The sequence below is a fragment of the Mustela nigripes genome, chromosome 10, assembly GCF_022355385.1.
Source record: "Mustela nigripes isolate SB6536 chromosome 10, MUSNIG.SB6536, whole genome shotgun sequence".
Lineage (NCBI taxonomy): Eukaryota > Metazoa > Chordata > Mammalia > Carnivora > Mustelidae > Mustela > Mustela nigripes.
The window spans coordinates 2,166,811-2,182,364 of record NC_081566.1 but is presented as its reverse complement, the minus strand read 5'-3'; the positions used below and the strand labels follow the sequence as shown (position 1 = coordinate 2,182,364).

Genomic DNA, 15,554 nt, shown 5'->3' with positions numbered 1-15,554 from the left:
TACTACCAACTGTGGCTAGACTAAGTGGATTTAAACTTCAGTAAGGGAAAAACCTGAGTAATTCAAACTTGTGATACTCAACTCTGGCTGTACAAGCTTTGGAAAGGAATCATTGTAGGACCAAAAGGAGAATGTGGCTTGTTGATAGTTCTGGAGGTTTTAATAATGCCAGCAGCTGAGGATGAGGGTTTTGGAAAGGACACTCTTATAAGCTGAGATAGATAGGAAGTGAAAGTGTCATTAAGTTGGGGTAGTGAGTGCTATGGCCCAAGTCTAGATCACTTGTACTATATTTCATTTTCCCTTATTAGGCAAAGGAATATTTAAGCCCATCTTCAACAGAGTCCCAGTTTTTTTGAAGATTTCTTAATGAGATACTGAGGATTATGGTCCAAAATAATAAGGGTATTTTTCTTGTGACTTTTTGGTATTCTTCATACGTATGGACTGCTTAACGAAGGTTCTGATTTTTTACTGTGGGTATAATCAGTAAGCATAGGGCTGACGTTTTCTAAAAGTTCTAGCCCTATCTATTTCTTCATTGTCTTTTTCTTTTTTTTAAGATTTTATTTATTTATTTGAAGACAGAGATCACAAGTAGGCAGAGAGAGAGAGAGAGGAGGAAGCAGGCTCCCTGCTGAGCAGAGAGCCTGATGCGGGGCTCCATTCCAGGCGCCTGGGATCATGACCCGAGCTGAAGGCAGAGGTCTTAAGCCACTGAGCCACCCAGGCGCCCCGTCTTTTTTTTTTTTTTTTTTTTTTTAAGATTTTATTTATTTATTTGAAAGAGAGTGAGAGAGGAAGAGAAAGCACAGTGGGAGAGGGAGAAGCAGACTCTGTTGAGCAGGGAGCCTGATTCGGGACTCAATCCCAGGATACCCAGATCATGACCTGAGCTGAGGGCAGACACTTACATGACTAAGCCACTCAGGCATCCTCTTCTTTGTCTTTTATAAGAAGGGAAGGATTTAGGAGAAAGACCTATATACTGAAACAAGAAAATTTGTTACCTTTGATGGAAAGATGAATCCGATTGTTATTATATTTGTTGGTAGAAAGTAGATCTAAAAAGGATAGAAAAATCTACTTTATTAAATCACAAGACCACTACACACCTATTAGAATAGGTAAAATCCTGGGCGCCTGGGTGGCTCAGTGGGTTAATCCCCTGCCTTCTGCTCAGGTCATGATCTCAGGGTCCTGAGATCAAGCCCCGCATTGGGCTCTCTGCTCAGCAGGGAGCCTGCTTCTCCGCCTCTCTATCTGCCTGTCTCTCTGCCTACTTGTGATCTCTGTCTGTCAAATAAATAAATAAAATCTTAAAAAAAAAAAAAAAGAATAGGTAAACTCCACCAAAATGCTGGCGAGGATATAGAGCAATAGGAGCTCATTCCTTGCTAGGGGGAGTATAAAATGGTACTGCCGCTTTGGATGACGGTTTGGCAGTCTCTTACACAGCTAGACATAGGCTTAACGTGTAATCTAGCAGTTGTGTTCCTAGATATGAACTCAAATGAGTTGAAAACAGTGTCCACACAAAAACTGGTACATGAATGTTTATAGAAAACTTAAAATTGTCAAAAATTGGAAGCACCCCAGATAACCTTCAACAGGCCAGTGAATAAACAAATTATGGTGCATTCATATGGCCAAGTATGATTCAGCACTAAAAAGAAATCCGCGGTCAAGCTATGGAAACACATTTGAGGTACCTTACTGTATGAATGCATATAAAGTGGAAGAAGCCAGACTTCTATGTGATTCCAACTATGTGACATTCTAGAAAACGCAGAACTAAAGTAGAAAGATTAGAGGATGTCAGGAGTCTAAGGGATGGGAGAGAGGAGAATAGGTGAAGCACAGGGCATTTTTAGGACAGTAAAGCTATTTTGTATGATACTGTAATGGTGGATACATGGCATAAAGTATTTGTCAAAGCTCAGAGAACTAACCAGCACAAAGAGTGAACCCTAATGTAACTGTGAGCTTCAGTTAGTGATAATGTATCAGTATGGGTTCACCAGTTTTAACAAAGGCACTATGGAGTGCCTTCTTAATGTGGGGCTAAAATTATACAAAAATAAAATAGTATATAAGACTTAAAAGATAGAAATGTAAATAGATTAAAGGAAACTTAAATGGACCCATTATTTCTAGGTTGTTGCAAACATTAGAAGCCACTCTATCAAATTTATGCATTAAAGGAAACCTATTAAAGTCTTGTGGAATTTATTAAAGGCACCTTTATTAGGTGACTTGTAGAATCTTTGAAGGACCAGATTTGGGGGTGACTGCGTAGCTGGGAATAATGTGTAAACTCTGACGCTGCACTTACTTCAGGAGACCATCCCTCCATCCCTCTCCAGATAATGACTTCACAGATGCTAAGTGTGAGTGGCTTCTTTGGTGATCTCTGTCCTCCTGCCTCTAATCTCATACCGTGACGGCTCTTCAAAAATTAGCCATCTTCACCAAAAAGAAATACACAGTGGCTACTTTCTTATTTTCTCTTTTTTTAATATAAGCCTTGCATGGGTGCATCTGCTTGTACGAGTCTTAAGAGTCTTTTGTCACCATTTGAGTTTCACCCTGAAGCTAATTTTATGTCTTCAGGGCTCTCCCTGGTACCACGGATCTGTGTACATCGGCAATTGTTCCACCTGAACAACTGAATCTGAGTATACTGATACTGTGTATTTCACTCCTTAAAAAAAAAAAAAATGGAGGCGCCTGGGTGGCTTAGTGGGTTAGGCTTCTGCCTTCGGCTTGAGTCATGGTCCCAGGGTCCTGGGATCGAGCCCTGCATTGGGCTCTCTGCTCAGCTGGGAGCCTGCTTCCTCCTCTCTCTCTGCCTGCCTCTCTGCCTACTTGTGATCTCTGTCAAATAAATAAACAAAATCTTAAAAAAAAAAATGGTTGTGAGTGTGGTCAAGAAAGTTACTCATTTTTGGCAGTATGGATTCTCACATCCAATAATGACTAGAGTTTATGTATATTGCCAGAAAGACTGTTTTAAAAAAAGATCCCTGAATATGTTCTCCTGCCTAGAACAATCAGATAGAGATGTTAATGTTCTTTTGTTATCTCATTTGTCCTGTCCAAAAAAATAATTTCTTTGCATTTTTCTAAGCCTAATTATATCTAATACTTTATTATATTTTACTGAAAGAGTCTGTGTCAAGTACACTTAACTGCTTTGTAAACTATTTAAAAGAAGTAGTTTGTAGCGGCGCATGGGTGGCTCACTGGGTTAAGCCGCTGCCTTCGGCTCAGGTCATGATCTCAGGGTCCTGGGATCGAGCCCCGCGTTGGGCTCTCTGCTCAGCGGGGAGCTTGCTTCCCCCTCTGTCTCTGCCTGCCTCTCCGTCTACCTGTGATTTCTCTCTGTAAAATAAATAAATAAAATCTTTAAAAAAAAAAAAAAGAAGAAGTAGTTTGTAAGTTACCACTCCCTACGATGTTGCCTGAGTTGGAAAATTCTGCTATGCTTACAGCATCCGTCTTAAGAGTCTCAATGCCAACACAGATATAACTTCCCTGGCACGGAAGGTGGTTGAAGAATGTAAACTTATTCATCCCTCAAAGTTAAATGAGGTGGAGCAGCTGTTGTACTATCTACAGAATCGCCGTGACTCGTTGTCAGGAAAAGGTACATAGAATTCCTCACTTTTTAATGAGGAGTTGTTTGACTATAGTTTGTGCTTTTGATTTTTGAATGATAGGTGTATTTTTGTTGTTATTGCTTTATTTTGTTTTGCCAGTGCTATAAATAAGTAAGTGAATGAAAGAATAAACCTATTAGTTTCCTGCACACAAGGCTCTATGCGGGACGCTTCCACACAAAATGATCTGTTTCTGTTTCACACTGTGCTGCGTGTGCATGTGTAGGTATGTGTACGCATGTGCTGAAATAGGGAATGGAAAGCAAATGTCTGTAATACTGATTCTAGAGTAATAAAGGAGAATTTGGGGCAGAAAAACCTATTTATTCCAACTAGATTTATATTTTCTAAATTTCTTCTTGACGATTTATAATTTGAATGGGTTACTCGGGTACTTAAATGTTAAAATATGTTTGATATATTTTAGACTATCCTAAAGATACAAGTTTTATGACTCTTTCTTAGGAAAATTCTGCTTTTTCATTCTTAATGTCTTCCTTGTTGACATTCTCCTATCTTTCGTGTCCTCATAAAGAAACAAACCATTAAAATATTAGAGCTAAGCAATTGATCATCTTTAGAAGACATCAAATAATGTAAAGCAAAAATGAAATAAAATAAAAATACAGACATTTCAGTGGAGAGCCATTTAAGATTATTGAATGCATATTCTGCTTCATAGTACTGATTAAAGTTTACATGTATTTCTTTCACCATTGTGAGTTCTAAAATATTATGTCTTTGAAATAATTTGTAAATGCAAAAGATTATATACTAAGTAGAAAAAAGTAAGAGAAAATTTGGACACTTTTCAAATTATTCAATCTTTTCTCTCTGTCCACAGCAAATAAAATGTCCTGTGTATAATATATACATTTATTAGTTAACCATGAATATAATATCTGTGATCAGTATATATTTTCAAATGAGTTAAGTGATTATAAATTTATTTAAAAGCAAAAATAAGCAGTTGGAACTTGATTGCATCCAACTACATCACTGGCATTCAATGTATAATTGTTAATTATTCATAATAAGTGCTATAAGGAAAATACTATCAAGAAGAATTTTTCTTAATTTTTTATTTCTTTTCAGTGTAACAGTATTCGTTGTTTTTGTACCACACCCAGTGCTCCATGCAATCCGTGCTCTCTCTAATACCCACTACCTGGTTCCCCCAACCTCCCACCCCTGTCCCTTCAAAACCCTCAGATTATTTTTCAGAGTCCATAGTCTCTCATGGTTCACCTCCCCTTCCAGTTTCCCTCAACTCCCTTCTCCTCTCCATCTTTCCTTGTCCTCCATGCTATTTGTTATGCTTTATAAGTAAGTGAAACCCAAGAAGAATTTTTATTAAATGTTTCATTACACAGTATTCTGGTTAAGATCTTTTTAAATGAGGGAGATAACTTCTTCGATAAGGTAAATAAGTTCAAAGTGAGCAAAGGAAATAACTGTACTCTAGTAAGATGTATGTGTACTTATCTTGAGTTGTACAGTATAGTAAAAATAGATCTTTCATAATGTCTAATTAATATAATCCTGAATGCATTTATATTGAAATAACTTCACTAATAAAACCCTTTAACCGAGTTTCAAGGTAAATTAATCTTCTCATCTTCTTCCCCCCAAATTAAAGGAATATGAGGAAATTTTTATGTCAATATATGTGGATAAATCCATCCAAATTAATCTGTTTATATAGATATTAATGTTTGAAGACATATATGAAATACTGTTACTATGTTAAATACACACTTATTTTTAAAAAATATTCCATTTTTCTCTTTTAACTTTTTTACATGGTATTCACTATTTCAGAGCCAAAAGCCTTGCACACTAAAAGTGATTGAAACGAATCAGTAATACTTATTTATGTGGTTCATTACTCTAAGTGATTTTACTTCAGTTTTTTATATTAGTCAACCCATTAATGTACCTTTGCCTTATTGATTTTCCTCCTCCCACCTTAAATGTGAATTAGGAAGGGATTATTTTGCTTGCTGTTGGCAAGTCTGGCTATTTACATACCTAAAAATTTAATGTGGAAGGAAATGAAGTTATGACTTTGGGATCATTTATAGATTTTATTCATTTATATCCTTCATATCCTCATTAGAATAGCTGGATTATAGATGAACATTTTTTTTTAATCTCTTGGAAAAAAAATTCATAAACTATTCAATTTTAAGATCCCCAGCTCATCCATAATTAAACTCAGCTGCTGAAAATAAAAATTACCCAGAAACTCTAAAACCCAGTTCTTCTCATTAAAAACAAAATCTTTTTACAGAAAAAAAGGAAAAATCAAGCAAGCCTAAAGATCCACCTCCTTTTGAAGGAATGGAGGTAAGACCATATTCTGATCTACTAGAGAACTGATTGATTGTAAGGTTGTTGCCTTTTCCTATCAATAATTCATACAGTAACAGTAAATAGGTATGGAAATTTTAAAAATTACTCAACTTAGAAGTACCTGGAAGATGTAGATATTTAGTATTTCATACAGGCAAAAGTAGTGTTATGTTTTTAGACATAATTTATTTTGATAAGTTTTGAAATGTTTTAAATATTATTGCCTTATGTTTTGAAATATTATTTAACCTATTGAAGTAGATATAAATTATTTTGCATTAAATTTGAGATACTACATTAATAGGCCAGTTTTAGAGTTTATATATTTCCCATTTTCATGTGGTTTATAACTACTTTTGTATTGGAGTCCTAGCACCAAAGGTCTAATTTTCCCCTCTACAAGAGGGTGGCTACTATGAGTCCTTTGAAAACTTACCTGTTATTAAAAGGGCAATATATTGACCATAAAGTATGATTCTTTTAACAGTGACTTTGTTAAATATTGTTCTTTTGGAGTAATTCCTCTTCCTTTCTTTCAGATTGATGAAGTTGCTAACATTAATGACATGGATGAATACATTGAGTTATTGTATGAAGATATTCCTGACAAAGTTCGGGGTTCTGCTTTGATCCTGCAGCTTGCTCGAAATCCTGATAACTTGGAAGAACTACTACTGAATGGTGATTTATATCTATAAATATTAAAAATAGAAAAATTGTTGTATAATATGGTTTTTAAGTCTATCGTAGTAGAGGAGAAAGCTATAATTATACCAAAGTTAGGAATGCATTTGTTTCCCAGACCTTTTTATGAAAATTTTTTACTTAAAAGTATAACATTTAAATATGCTCTGAATAATTCAGAAATCATTTAATTTAAACATCAAAAATAAAGTATCAATGATACTGTATCTTCTCGTTCTTGTGCTCTGGAAGACTTTTATCCTTTTGTTTAGGATACAATATCAAACTTCTGACATTTACCACACATATGTATATGCTTTTATTAAATTGGTTAGAGTTCCAAAATTAGTTTTCTTTCTGTAGCACAGCAAAAATATATATTAATCCTTATAAATTTATTTAGATTGTATTTGGTGCTTTCCTTTCATTAGATGTGCTAGGCAATAAAGAAAAAGGAGATATGATGCTCTTAAAATCTTTTTTCTCAGTAATATCATTATTGAATTACTTTAAATACATGGTTTTCTGACAAAAATAAAATTTCTGCCAAAAATAACATCTGGAAGATGTCATAATTCTCTGATTTTCCAACACGTGACAGAGAAAACCTTTTTGTCTATTTTCATGCTTCTCTTATGGAGGCCATACAGTACACACCTGTACTTTATAGCTTGGAGAATGTATACAAAGAACTGTCCAGGAAGTCCTAGGTTGTTACCAATATGCCAATATTGGTAATATGTATTTTTAAAATTATGCAACTCATATGTATTATATATATATGTTATATATATAATTATGTTAATCACCATTCAGTACGTCATTAGTTTTTGATGCACTGATCCAAGATTCATTGTTTACATGTAATACCCAGTTCTTCATGCTATAAATACCCTCCTTAGTACAACTCATACTTTCTTTATTTCAGTTTTTAAAAATATTTAATGTATTATTAGCCCCAAGGTTACAGGTCTGTGAATTGCCAGGTTTACACACTTCACAGCACTCACTGTAGCACTTACCCTCACCAATATCCATCACCCAACCACCCTCTCCATCCCCCTCACCCCCCACCAGCCTTCAGTTTGTTTTGTGAGATTAAGAGTTATGATTTGTCTCCCTCCCGATCCCATCTTGTTTCATTTTTTCCTTCCCTACTGCCCAAATCCCCCACTTTGCCTCGCAAATTCCTCATATCAGGGAGATCATATGATAATTATCTTTCTCTGATTGACATATTTTGCTCAGCTTAATCCCCTCTAGTTCCATCCACGTCCTTGCAAGTGGCAAGATTTCATTTCTTTTGGAGGCTGCATAGTATTCCATTGTGTATATATACACCACATCTCCTTTATCAGTTCATCTGTTGATGCACATCTAGGTTCTTTCCATAGTTTGGCTATTGTGGACATTGCTGCTGTAAATATTTGGGTGCATGTGCACCTTCGGACCACTAAAATTTGTATCTTCAGGGAAAATACCCAGTAGTGTGATTGCTGGGTCATAGGGTAGCTCTGTTTTAAACTTTTTCAGGAACCTCAATGCTGTTTTCCAGAGTGGCTGCCCCAGCTTGCATTCCCACCAACAGTGTTGGAGGATTCCCCTTTCTCTGCATTCTCGCCAGCATCTGTTATTTCCTGACTTGTTAATTTTAGCCATTCTGACTGGTGTGAGGTGGTAACTCATTGTGGTTTTGATTTGTATTTCCCTGATGCCGAGTGATGTGGAGCACTTTTTCACGTGTCTGTTGGCCATCTGGATGTCTTCTTTGCAGAAATGTCTTTTCATGTCCTCTGCCCATTTCTTGATTGGATTCTTTGTTCTTTGGGTGTTGAGTTTGATAAGTTCTTTATAGATTTTGGATACTAGCCCTTTGTATGATATGTCATTTGTGAACATCTTCTCCCATTCTGTCAGTTGTCTTTTGGTTTTGTTGACAGTTTCCTTTGCTGTGCAAAAGCTTTTGATCTTGATGAAGTCCCAATAGTTCATTTTTGCCCTTGCTTCCCTTGCCTATGGCGATGTTTCTAGGAAGAAGTTGCTGTGGCTGAGGTGTAAGAGGTTGCTGCCTGTGTTCTCAAGGATTTTGATGGATTCCTTTCTCACATTGAGGTCTTTCACCCATTTTGAGTCTATTTTTATGTGTGTGGTAAGGAAATGGTCCAGTTTCATTTTTTTTGCATGTGGCTGTCCAGTTTTCCCAACACCATTTGTTGAAGAGACTGTCTTTTTTCCATTGGACATATTTTCCTGTTTTGTTGAAGATTAGTTGACCATAGAGTTGAGGGTCTATTTCTGGGCTCTCTATTCTGTTCCATTGATCTATGTGTCTGTTTTTGTGCCAGTGCCATACTGTCTTGATGATGACAGCTTTGTAATAGAACTTGAATTGTCTGGGGTGCCTGGGTGGCTCAGTGGGTTAAGCCGCTGCCTTCGGCTCAGGTCATGATCTCAGAGTCCTGGGATCGAGTCCCACATCGGGCTCTCTGCTCAGCAGAGAGCCTGCTTCCCTCTCTCTCTCTGCCTGCCTCTCCATCTACTTGTGATTTCTCTCTGTCAAATAAATAAATAAAATCTTTAAAAAAAAAAAAAAAAGAACTTGAATTGTCTGGAATTGTGATGCCACCAACTTTGGCTTTCTTTTTCAACATTCCTCTGGCTATTTGAGGTCTTTTCTGGTTCCATATAAATTTTAGGATTATTTGTTCCATTTCATTGAAAAAAATTGATGGTATTTTCATAGGGATTGCATTAAACGTGGAGATTGCTTTAGGTAGCCTAGACATTTCCACAGTATTTGTTCTTCCAATCCATGAGCACGGAACATTTTTCCATTTCTTTGTGTCTTCCTCAATTTCTTTCATGAGTACTTTATAGTTTTCTGAGTACAGATTCTTTGGCTGTTTGGGTAGTTTTTTTCCTAGGTATCTTATTGTTTTGGGTACAGTTGTAGATGGGATTGACTCCTTAATTTCTCTTTCTTCTGTCTTGCTGTTGGTGTATAGAAATGCAGCTGATTTCTGTGCATTGATTTTATATCCTGATACTTTACTGAATGAGTTCTAGCAGATTTGGAGTGGAGTATTTTGGGTTTTCCACATAAAGTATCATATCATTTGTAAAGAGTGATAGTTTGACTTTTTTTTTTTTTTTTTTTTTGCCAATGTGGATGCCTTCCATTTCTTTTTGTTGTCTGATTGCTGGGGCTAGGAATTCTATTACTATATTGAATAGCAGTGGTGATGGTGGACATCCCTGCTGTGTTCCTGACCTTAGCGGAAAAGCTCTCAGTTTTTCTCCATTGAGAATGATATTCACTGTGGGTTTTTTCATAGATGCTTTGATGATATTGAGGTATGTACCCTCTATCCCTACACTTTGAAGAGTTTTGATCAAGAGAGGATACTGTACATTGTCAAATGCTTTTTCAGCATCTATTGAGAGTATCATATGGTTCTTGTTCTTTCTTTTATTAGTGTATTGTATCACATTGATTGATTTGCGGATGTTGAACCAACCTTGCAGCCCTGGAATAAATCCCACTTGGTTGTGGTAAATAATCCTTTTAATGTACTGTTGGATCCTGTTGGCTAGTATTTCAGTGAGAATTTTCACATTTGTGTTCATCAAGGATATTGGTCTCCAATTCTCTTTTTTGATGGGATCTTTGTCTGGTTTGGGGACCAGTGTAATGCTGGCTCATAAAGTGAGTTTGGAAGTTTTCCTTCCATTTCTATTTTTTTGGAACAGTTTCAGGAGAATAGAAATTAATTCTTCTTTAAATGCTTGGTAGAATTCCCCTGAGAAGCCACCTGGCCCTGGGCTTTTGTTTGTTGGGAGATTTTTTTTTTTTTTTTAAAAAGCAAAGGCAGTCACTTAACCAACTGAGCCACCCAGGCGCCCTGTTGGGAGATTTTTGATGGCTGCTTCAATCTCCTTACTGGTTATGGGTCTGTTCAGGTTTTCTATTTCTTACAGGTTCAGTTTTGGTAGTTTATACGTCTCTAGGAATGCATCCATTTCTTCCAGATCGTCAAATTTGCTCATAATATGTCCTTATAATTGTATTTCTTTGGTGTTGGTTGTGATCTTTTCTCTTTCATTCATGTTTTTATTTATTCGGGTCCTTTCTATTTTCTTTCTGATAAGTCTGGCCAGGGGTTTATCAATCTTATTAATTCTTTCAAAGAACCAGCTCCTAGTTTCATTGATTTGTTCTACTGTTCTTTTGGGTTCCATTTCTTTGATTTCTGCTCTGATCTTTATTATTTCTCTTCTGCTGCTGGGTTTAGGCTTTCTTTGCTGTTCTTTGTCCAGCTTCTTTAGGTGTAGGGTTAGGTTGTGTATTTGAGACCATTCTTGTTTCTTGAGAAAGGCTTGTATCGCTAGATATTTTCCTCTCAGGACTGCCTTTGCTGTGTCCCACAGATTTTGAACAGTTGTGTTTTCACTGTAATTTGTTGCCATGAATTTTTTCAATTCTTTAATTTCCTGGTTGATCTATTCATTCTTTAGTAGGATGCTCTTTAGCCTCCATGTATCTGGGTTCTTTCCAACTTTCCTCTTGTGACTGAGTTCTAGCTTCAGAGCATTGTGGTCTGCAAATATGTGGGGAATGATACCAGTCTTTTGGTACTGGTTGAGACCTGATTTGTGACCCAGGATGTGATATCTTCTGGAGAATGTTCCATGTGTATTAGAGAAGAATGTGTATTCTGTTGCTTTGGGATGGAATGTTCTGAATATATCTGTGATGTCCATCTGGTCCCAACTCATATATTCTTTAAAAAGAATTAGAATATTACACATGAACCCCTGTTGACCATTACTCTATAATTTGAGTTTGGAGTCTGTTCATTCTTCTAGATCTTTTTCATATATGCCATGTGTATATATATATATATATGTATATATATATATACACACACATACATACATCATACATACATACATACACACATACATATATATGAATTTTTATATAGTATTATTTTACAAAAATTTATATTAGTAATATCATACTACTTTTTTTCTTATAGTAATGTTTTGAGATTACATGCAGATGGATATATATGATATAATAACTATTTTTAAGATTTTATTTATTTATTTGAGAGAGAGAAATAGCGAGAGAAAGCACAAGCAGAGAGGAGAGGGAGAAGCAGGCTCCCCACTGAGCAGAGACCCTGACGTGGGGCTCAGTCCCAGGACTCTAGGATCATGACTTGAGCCAGAAGCAGACCCTTAACCAACTGAGCCACCCAGGTCCCCTGTAATCTACTTAGTTTTTAAACTATGTTTTATTATTGCTTTTTATGAAGCTTATATAAGCTTTAGCCATCCCATTTAGCCATTTAGCCATGTTGATTGGTTATTAGGTTGTTTCCAAATTTTTCTGTGGAAACATTGCTTCAGTGAACATCTCTGTACATCTTTTCTTATCTTCTCCTTGTCCTGCTTCTCTTTCTCCTCCTCCTCCTTCTCCTCCTCCTCCTTCACTTCCTATTCCTCCTCCTTCTTCTCATTGTCCTTTCTCCTTCTGCTGCTTCTTCTTTCAGACATAAAGCCTTCTATTTAAAGCATGGATCCAGGGGTGTCTGGGTGGCTCGGTGGGTTAAGCCTCTGCCTTCAACTCGGGTCGTGATCTCCGGGGCCAGGGAGCAAGCCACACATGGGGCTCTGCTCAGCAGGGAGCCTGCTTCCCCCTCTCCCTCTGCCTGCCTCTCTGCCTACTTGTGATCTCTCTCTCTCTCTCTGTCAAATAAATAAATAAAATCTTTAAAGAAAAATAAAGCATGGATTGAGGATACTTACTGACACTTGCGTTCCTACAGCAGGGACCAGAATCCTATTGCATTTAAACTAAACAGAAGCTGGGGCTAAAAGAATACGAAAGTAGGTATTTTGTTTGTTTTTATGTAGTCTGAACCACAGGATTTTGTGTTTATTTTTCTTCCGACTCAATTCCATGAATCCCGTAGCCTATTTAATTTATTGAGTTTATTTTTTTCAATTAACATGTAATATATTACTTGTTTCAGAGATACCGGTCTGTGATTCATTAGTCTTATACAATACTCAGTGCTCATTACAACACATACCCTCCCCAGTGTCTATCACCCAGTTACCCCATTTTCCCACCCCCATCCCCTGCAGCATCCTCAGTTTGTTTCCTAAGAGTAAGAGTCTTATGGTTTGTCTTCCTCCCTGGTTTCATCACAAGCAAGGGGTTCTTTAAGGTGTGTACACAGAAACAGAGGTCATACAGAAATACAGGTCATAATGTTTTAAGGTATTTTGCCAAACTGCCTTTTAAAATGGTTGTGCTGCTCTGTCCCCAGACCAGTGGAATATGAAAGCAATCAAACTTTAAATTTTTTTACATTGTGTTATGGTAATGAACAAGTTCTCTTTGTTTTAAGTTGCATTTGCCTGATTTCTAATGAAATTTGCTTTTTTCCTCCTGTCACTAGACTTTTGGAATTTCTACCCTGTGAAGTCTGTATTCCTGTCTAAAGTATTCGTGTGTGTGTGTGTGTGTGTGTGTGTGTGTCTGTGACTATATATATATTTCTATTTCTATAAATATATCCTTTTTACATAAATAATTTAGTATATAAATTTATATCATTTATATCCTTTTTCTTTTAAAAATATTTTAGAAATAGCTTTTCTCAATTTGTTGTCTCTTTTTTATATCATGTGTTTTTCCATCTGTTTACTTTCACCCTTCTTGTGCCTTTGAATCTAAAATGTTTGTATTGTAGAAAGTGTATAGTTGGATCATGCTTTTTTTAAAAATTCTGCTAGTCTCTCCCTTTTGATTAGAGTGTTTTGTCTGTTTACCTTAATGTAATTATTCATAAAGTGAGCTTGTTATTTAACACTTTGTATTTGTTTTCTGTATCTTTTATCATTTTTGTTTCTATAACTCCTTATTACTGCCTTCTTTTATGTAAAATGGGCATTTTTTAGTATATCATTTTAATCCTTTTGCTGTTCTTTTATTATGTTTTCTTTAGTTCTTTTCTGAGTGTTTGCCCTAGAATTACAGTTACCATCTTAAATTAAAATAATGTAGTTCAAATTAATAGTAATTTAACCTGAATAGTATGTAAAAACTTGGCTCCAGTATTACCTGTGTTCCCTCTTCACTCCTTTGTACTATTGTAGTAATACAAGGTACATCATTACGCATTATTTGCCCATTAGCATAATGTATGAGTTTTTTAATCAGATAGAAGAATACAATCAGAAATATGTTTATACTGTCTTTTTATTTATATAGTTATCTTTACCAGTGCTCTTTATTTCTTTGTGTGGATTTAAGTTCTTCTCTGGTATTTTTTCGTTTAAGCCTGAAGGATTCCCCTTAGTATTTCTCATAGGGAAGGTTTAATATCAGCAAATTATTTAAATTTTTTGTTTACCTAGGAATAGGAATGACTTAATTTTTCCTTGGTGTTTGAATGGTAGTTTTGCTGGATGTAGAATTCTTGTTTGACTGTCTTTTTCTTTTAGTACTTTGACTATACTACCCCATTGTCTTCACGTCTCCATGGTTTCTGATATGAAATTGGCTGTTAATCGTATTAAGGATCCTGTGTAAATATTGAGCTGCTTTCTTCTTGCCGCTTTCAACATTTTGCCTTTGGCTTTTACCAGTGTGATGATGATGTGTTTAGGTTTTTTTTAGTTTGTCTTGCTTGGAGTTCATGGAACTCTTGGATCTGCAGATTCATGTTTTTCATCAATCTTGGGAAATTTTGAGCATTATTTTGTTAAATATTCATTTAGCTCCTTTCTCTCTCTCCTTTCCTTTTGGGACTCCATGTTAGTATGATTGTTTGGTGCCCTGTATGTCTTTGAGGCTCTATTTATTTTTCATTATTTTTTCTTTCAGTTTCTTAGACTGGATAATCTTAATTGGCCTGCCTTTTATTTTGTCAATTCTTTCTTTTTCTAGTTCACATCTGCTGTTAAGACCTTCTGACAAACTTTTCATTTCAGATGTTGTACTTTATAATTCCAGAATTTTCATTTGGTTCATATTTTGTGATTTGTATCTCTTTATTGATATTATTTGTTTGATGAGACATCATTCTCCTACCTTCCCATACTTTTCTTTAAATCTTTCAATAGACTTCTTTAGTCCATTGAATATATTTACAATAGCTAGTTTAAAGTGTTTGTCTCATAAATTCAACATCCGAGCTTCTTCATGGACAGTTTCTATTGACTCCAGTGTTTACTGAGTACAGGACATAGCATCCTGTTTTCTCACATGTCTTTTAGTTTTTTTTTGTTGTTGAAATACTTTGGGGGACACTCCTTCTAGAGCTTGTTATATTTACTGTTGGTTTAATGAGTTTCTTGGGTTAATTCTGAAAAGTCTTTATTCTTTGTGCTGTCACTGGAGCTTTTTAGCTCAGTTAGTTTATTGTTAACTAATGATTGGATAGAGGTTATTTATTTATTTATTTTAGATTTTATTTATTTATTTGACAGAGATCACAAGTAGGCAGAGAGGCTAGCAGAGAGGAGGAAGCAGGCTCCCTGCGGAGCAGAGAGCCTGATATGGGGCTCGCTCCCAGGACCCTGGGATCATGACTTGAGCCGAAGGCAGAGGCTTTAACCCACTGAGCCACCCAGGCACCCCTGGATAGAAGTTTTTTAAATGCCTGGCCCTAAGTATCCCAGCCTCTGCTGAGGGGCTGTGTCTATGTGTCTGTTGGAGCATGTCTTCAGTATTTAAGGAGATAGTTTACAAGACTTTAGCCTTTACTTTTTTTTTTTACTTATTTAGTTAATCTCTGCACCCAGGGTGGGGCTCGAACTCATGACCCTGAGATC

The 15,554-nt window shown here is 36.0% G+C and overlaps 1 protein-coding gene across 5 annotated transcripts in view; it reads left to right on the top strand.

Annotated features, from left to right (window-relative positions):
• Positions 1-15,554, top strand: part of KIFAP3 (kinesin associated protein 3) — a 163,948-nt gene that overhangs the window by 18,001 nt on the left and 130,393 nt on the right. For all 5 annotated transcript variants that reach the window (XM_059412420.1, XM_059412424.1, XM_059412423.1 and 2 more), the window contains exons 3-5: positions 3,495-3,649; positions 5,956-6,011; positions 6,557-6,698. In XM_059412420.1, coding sequence (XP_059268403.1) covers positions 3,495-3,649; positions 5,956-6,011; positions 6,557-6,698 — 353 coding nt within the window. The remainder of the gene's footprint in view (positions 1-3,494; positions 3,650-5,955; positions 6,012-6,556; positions 6,699-15,554) is intronic.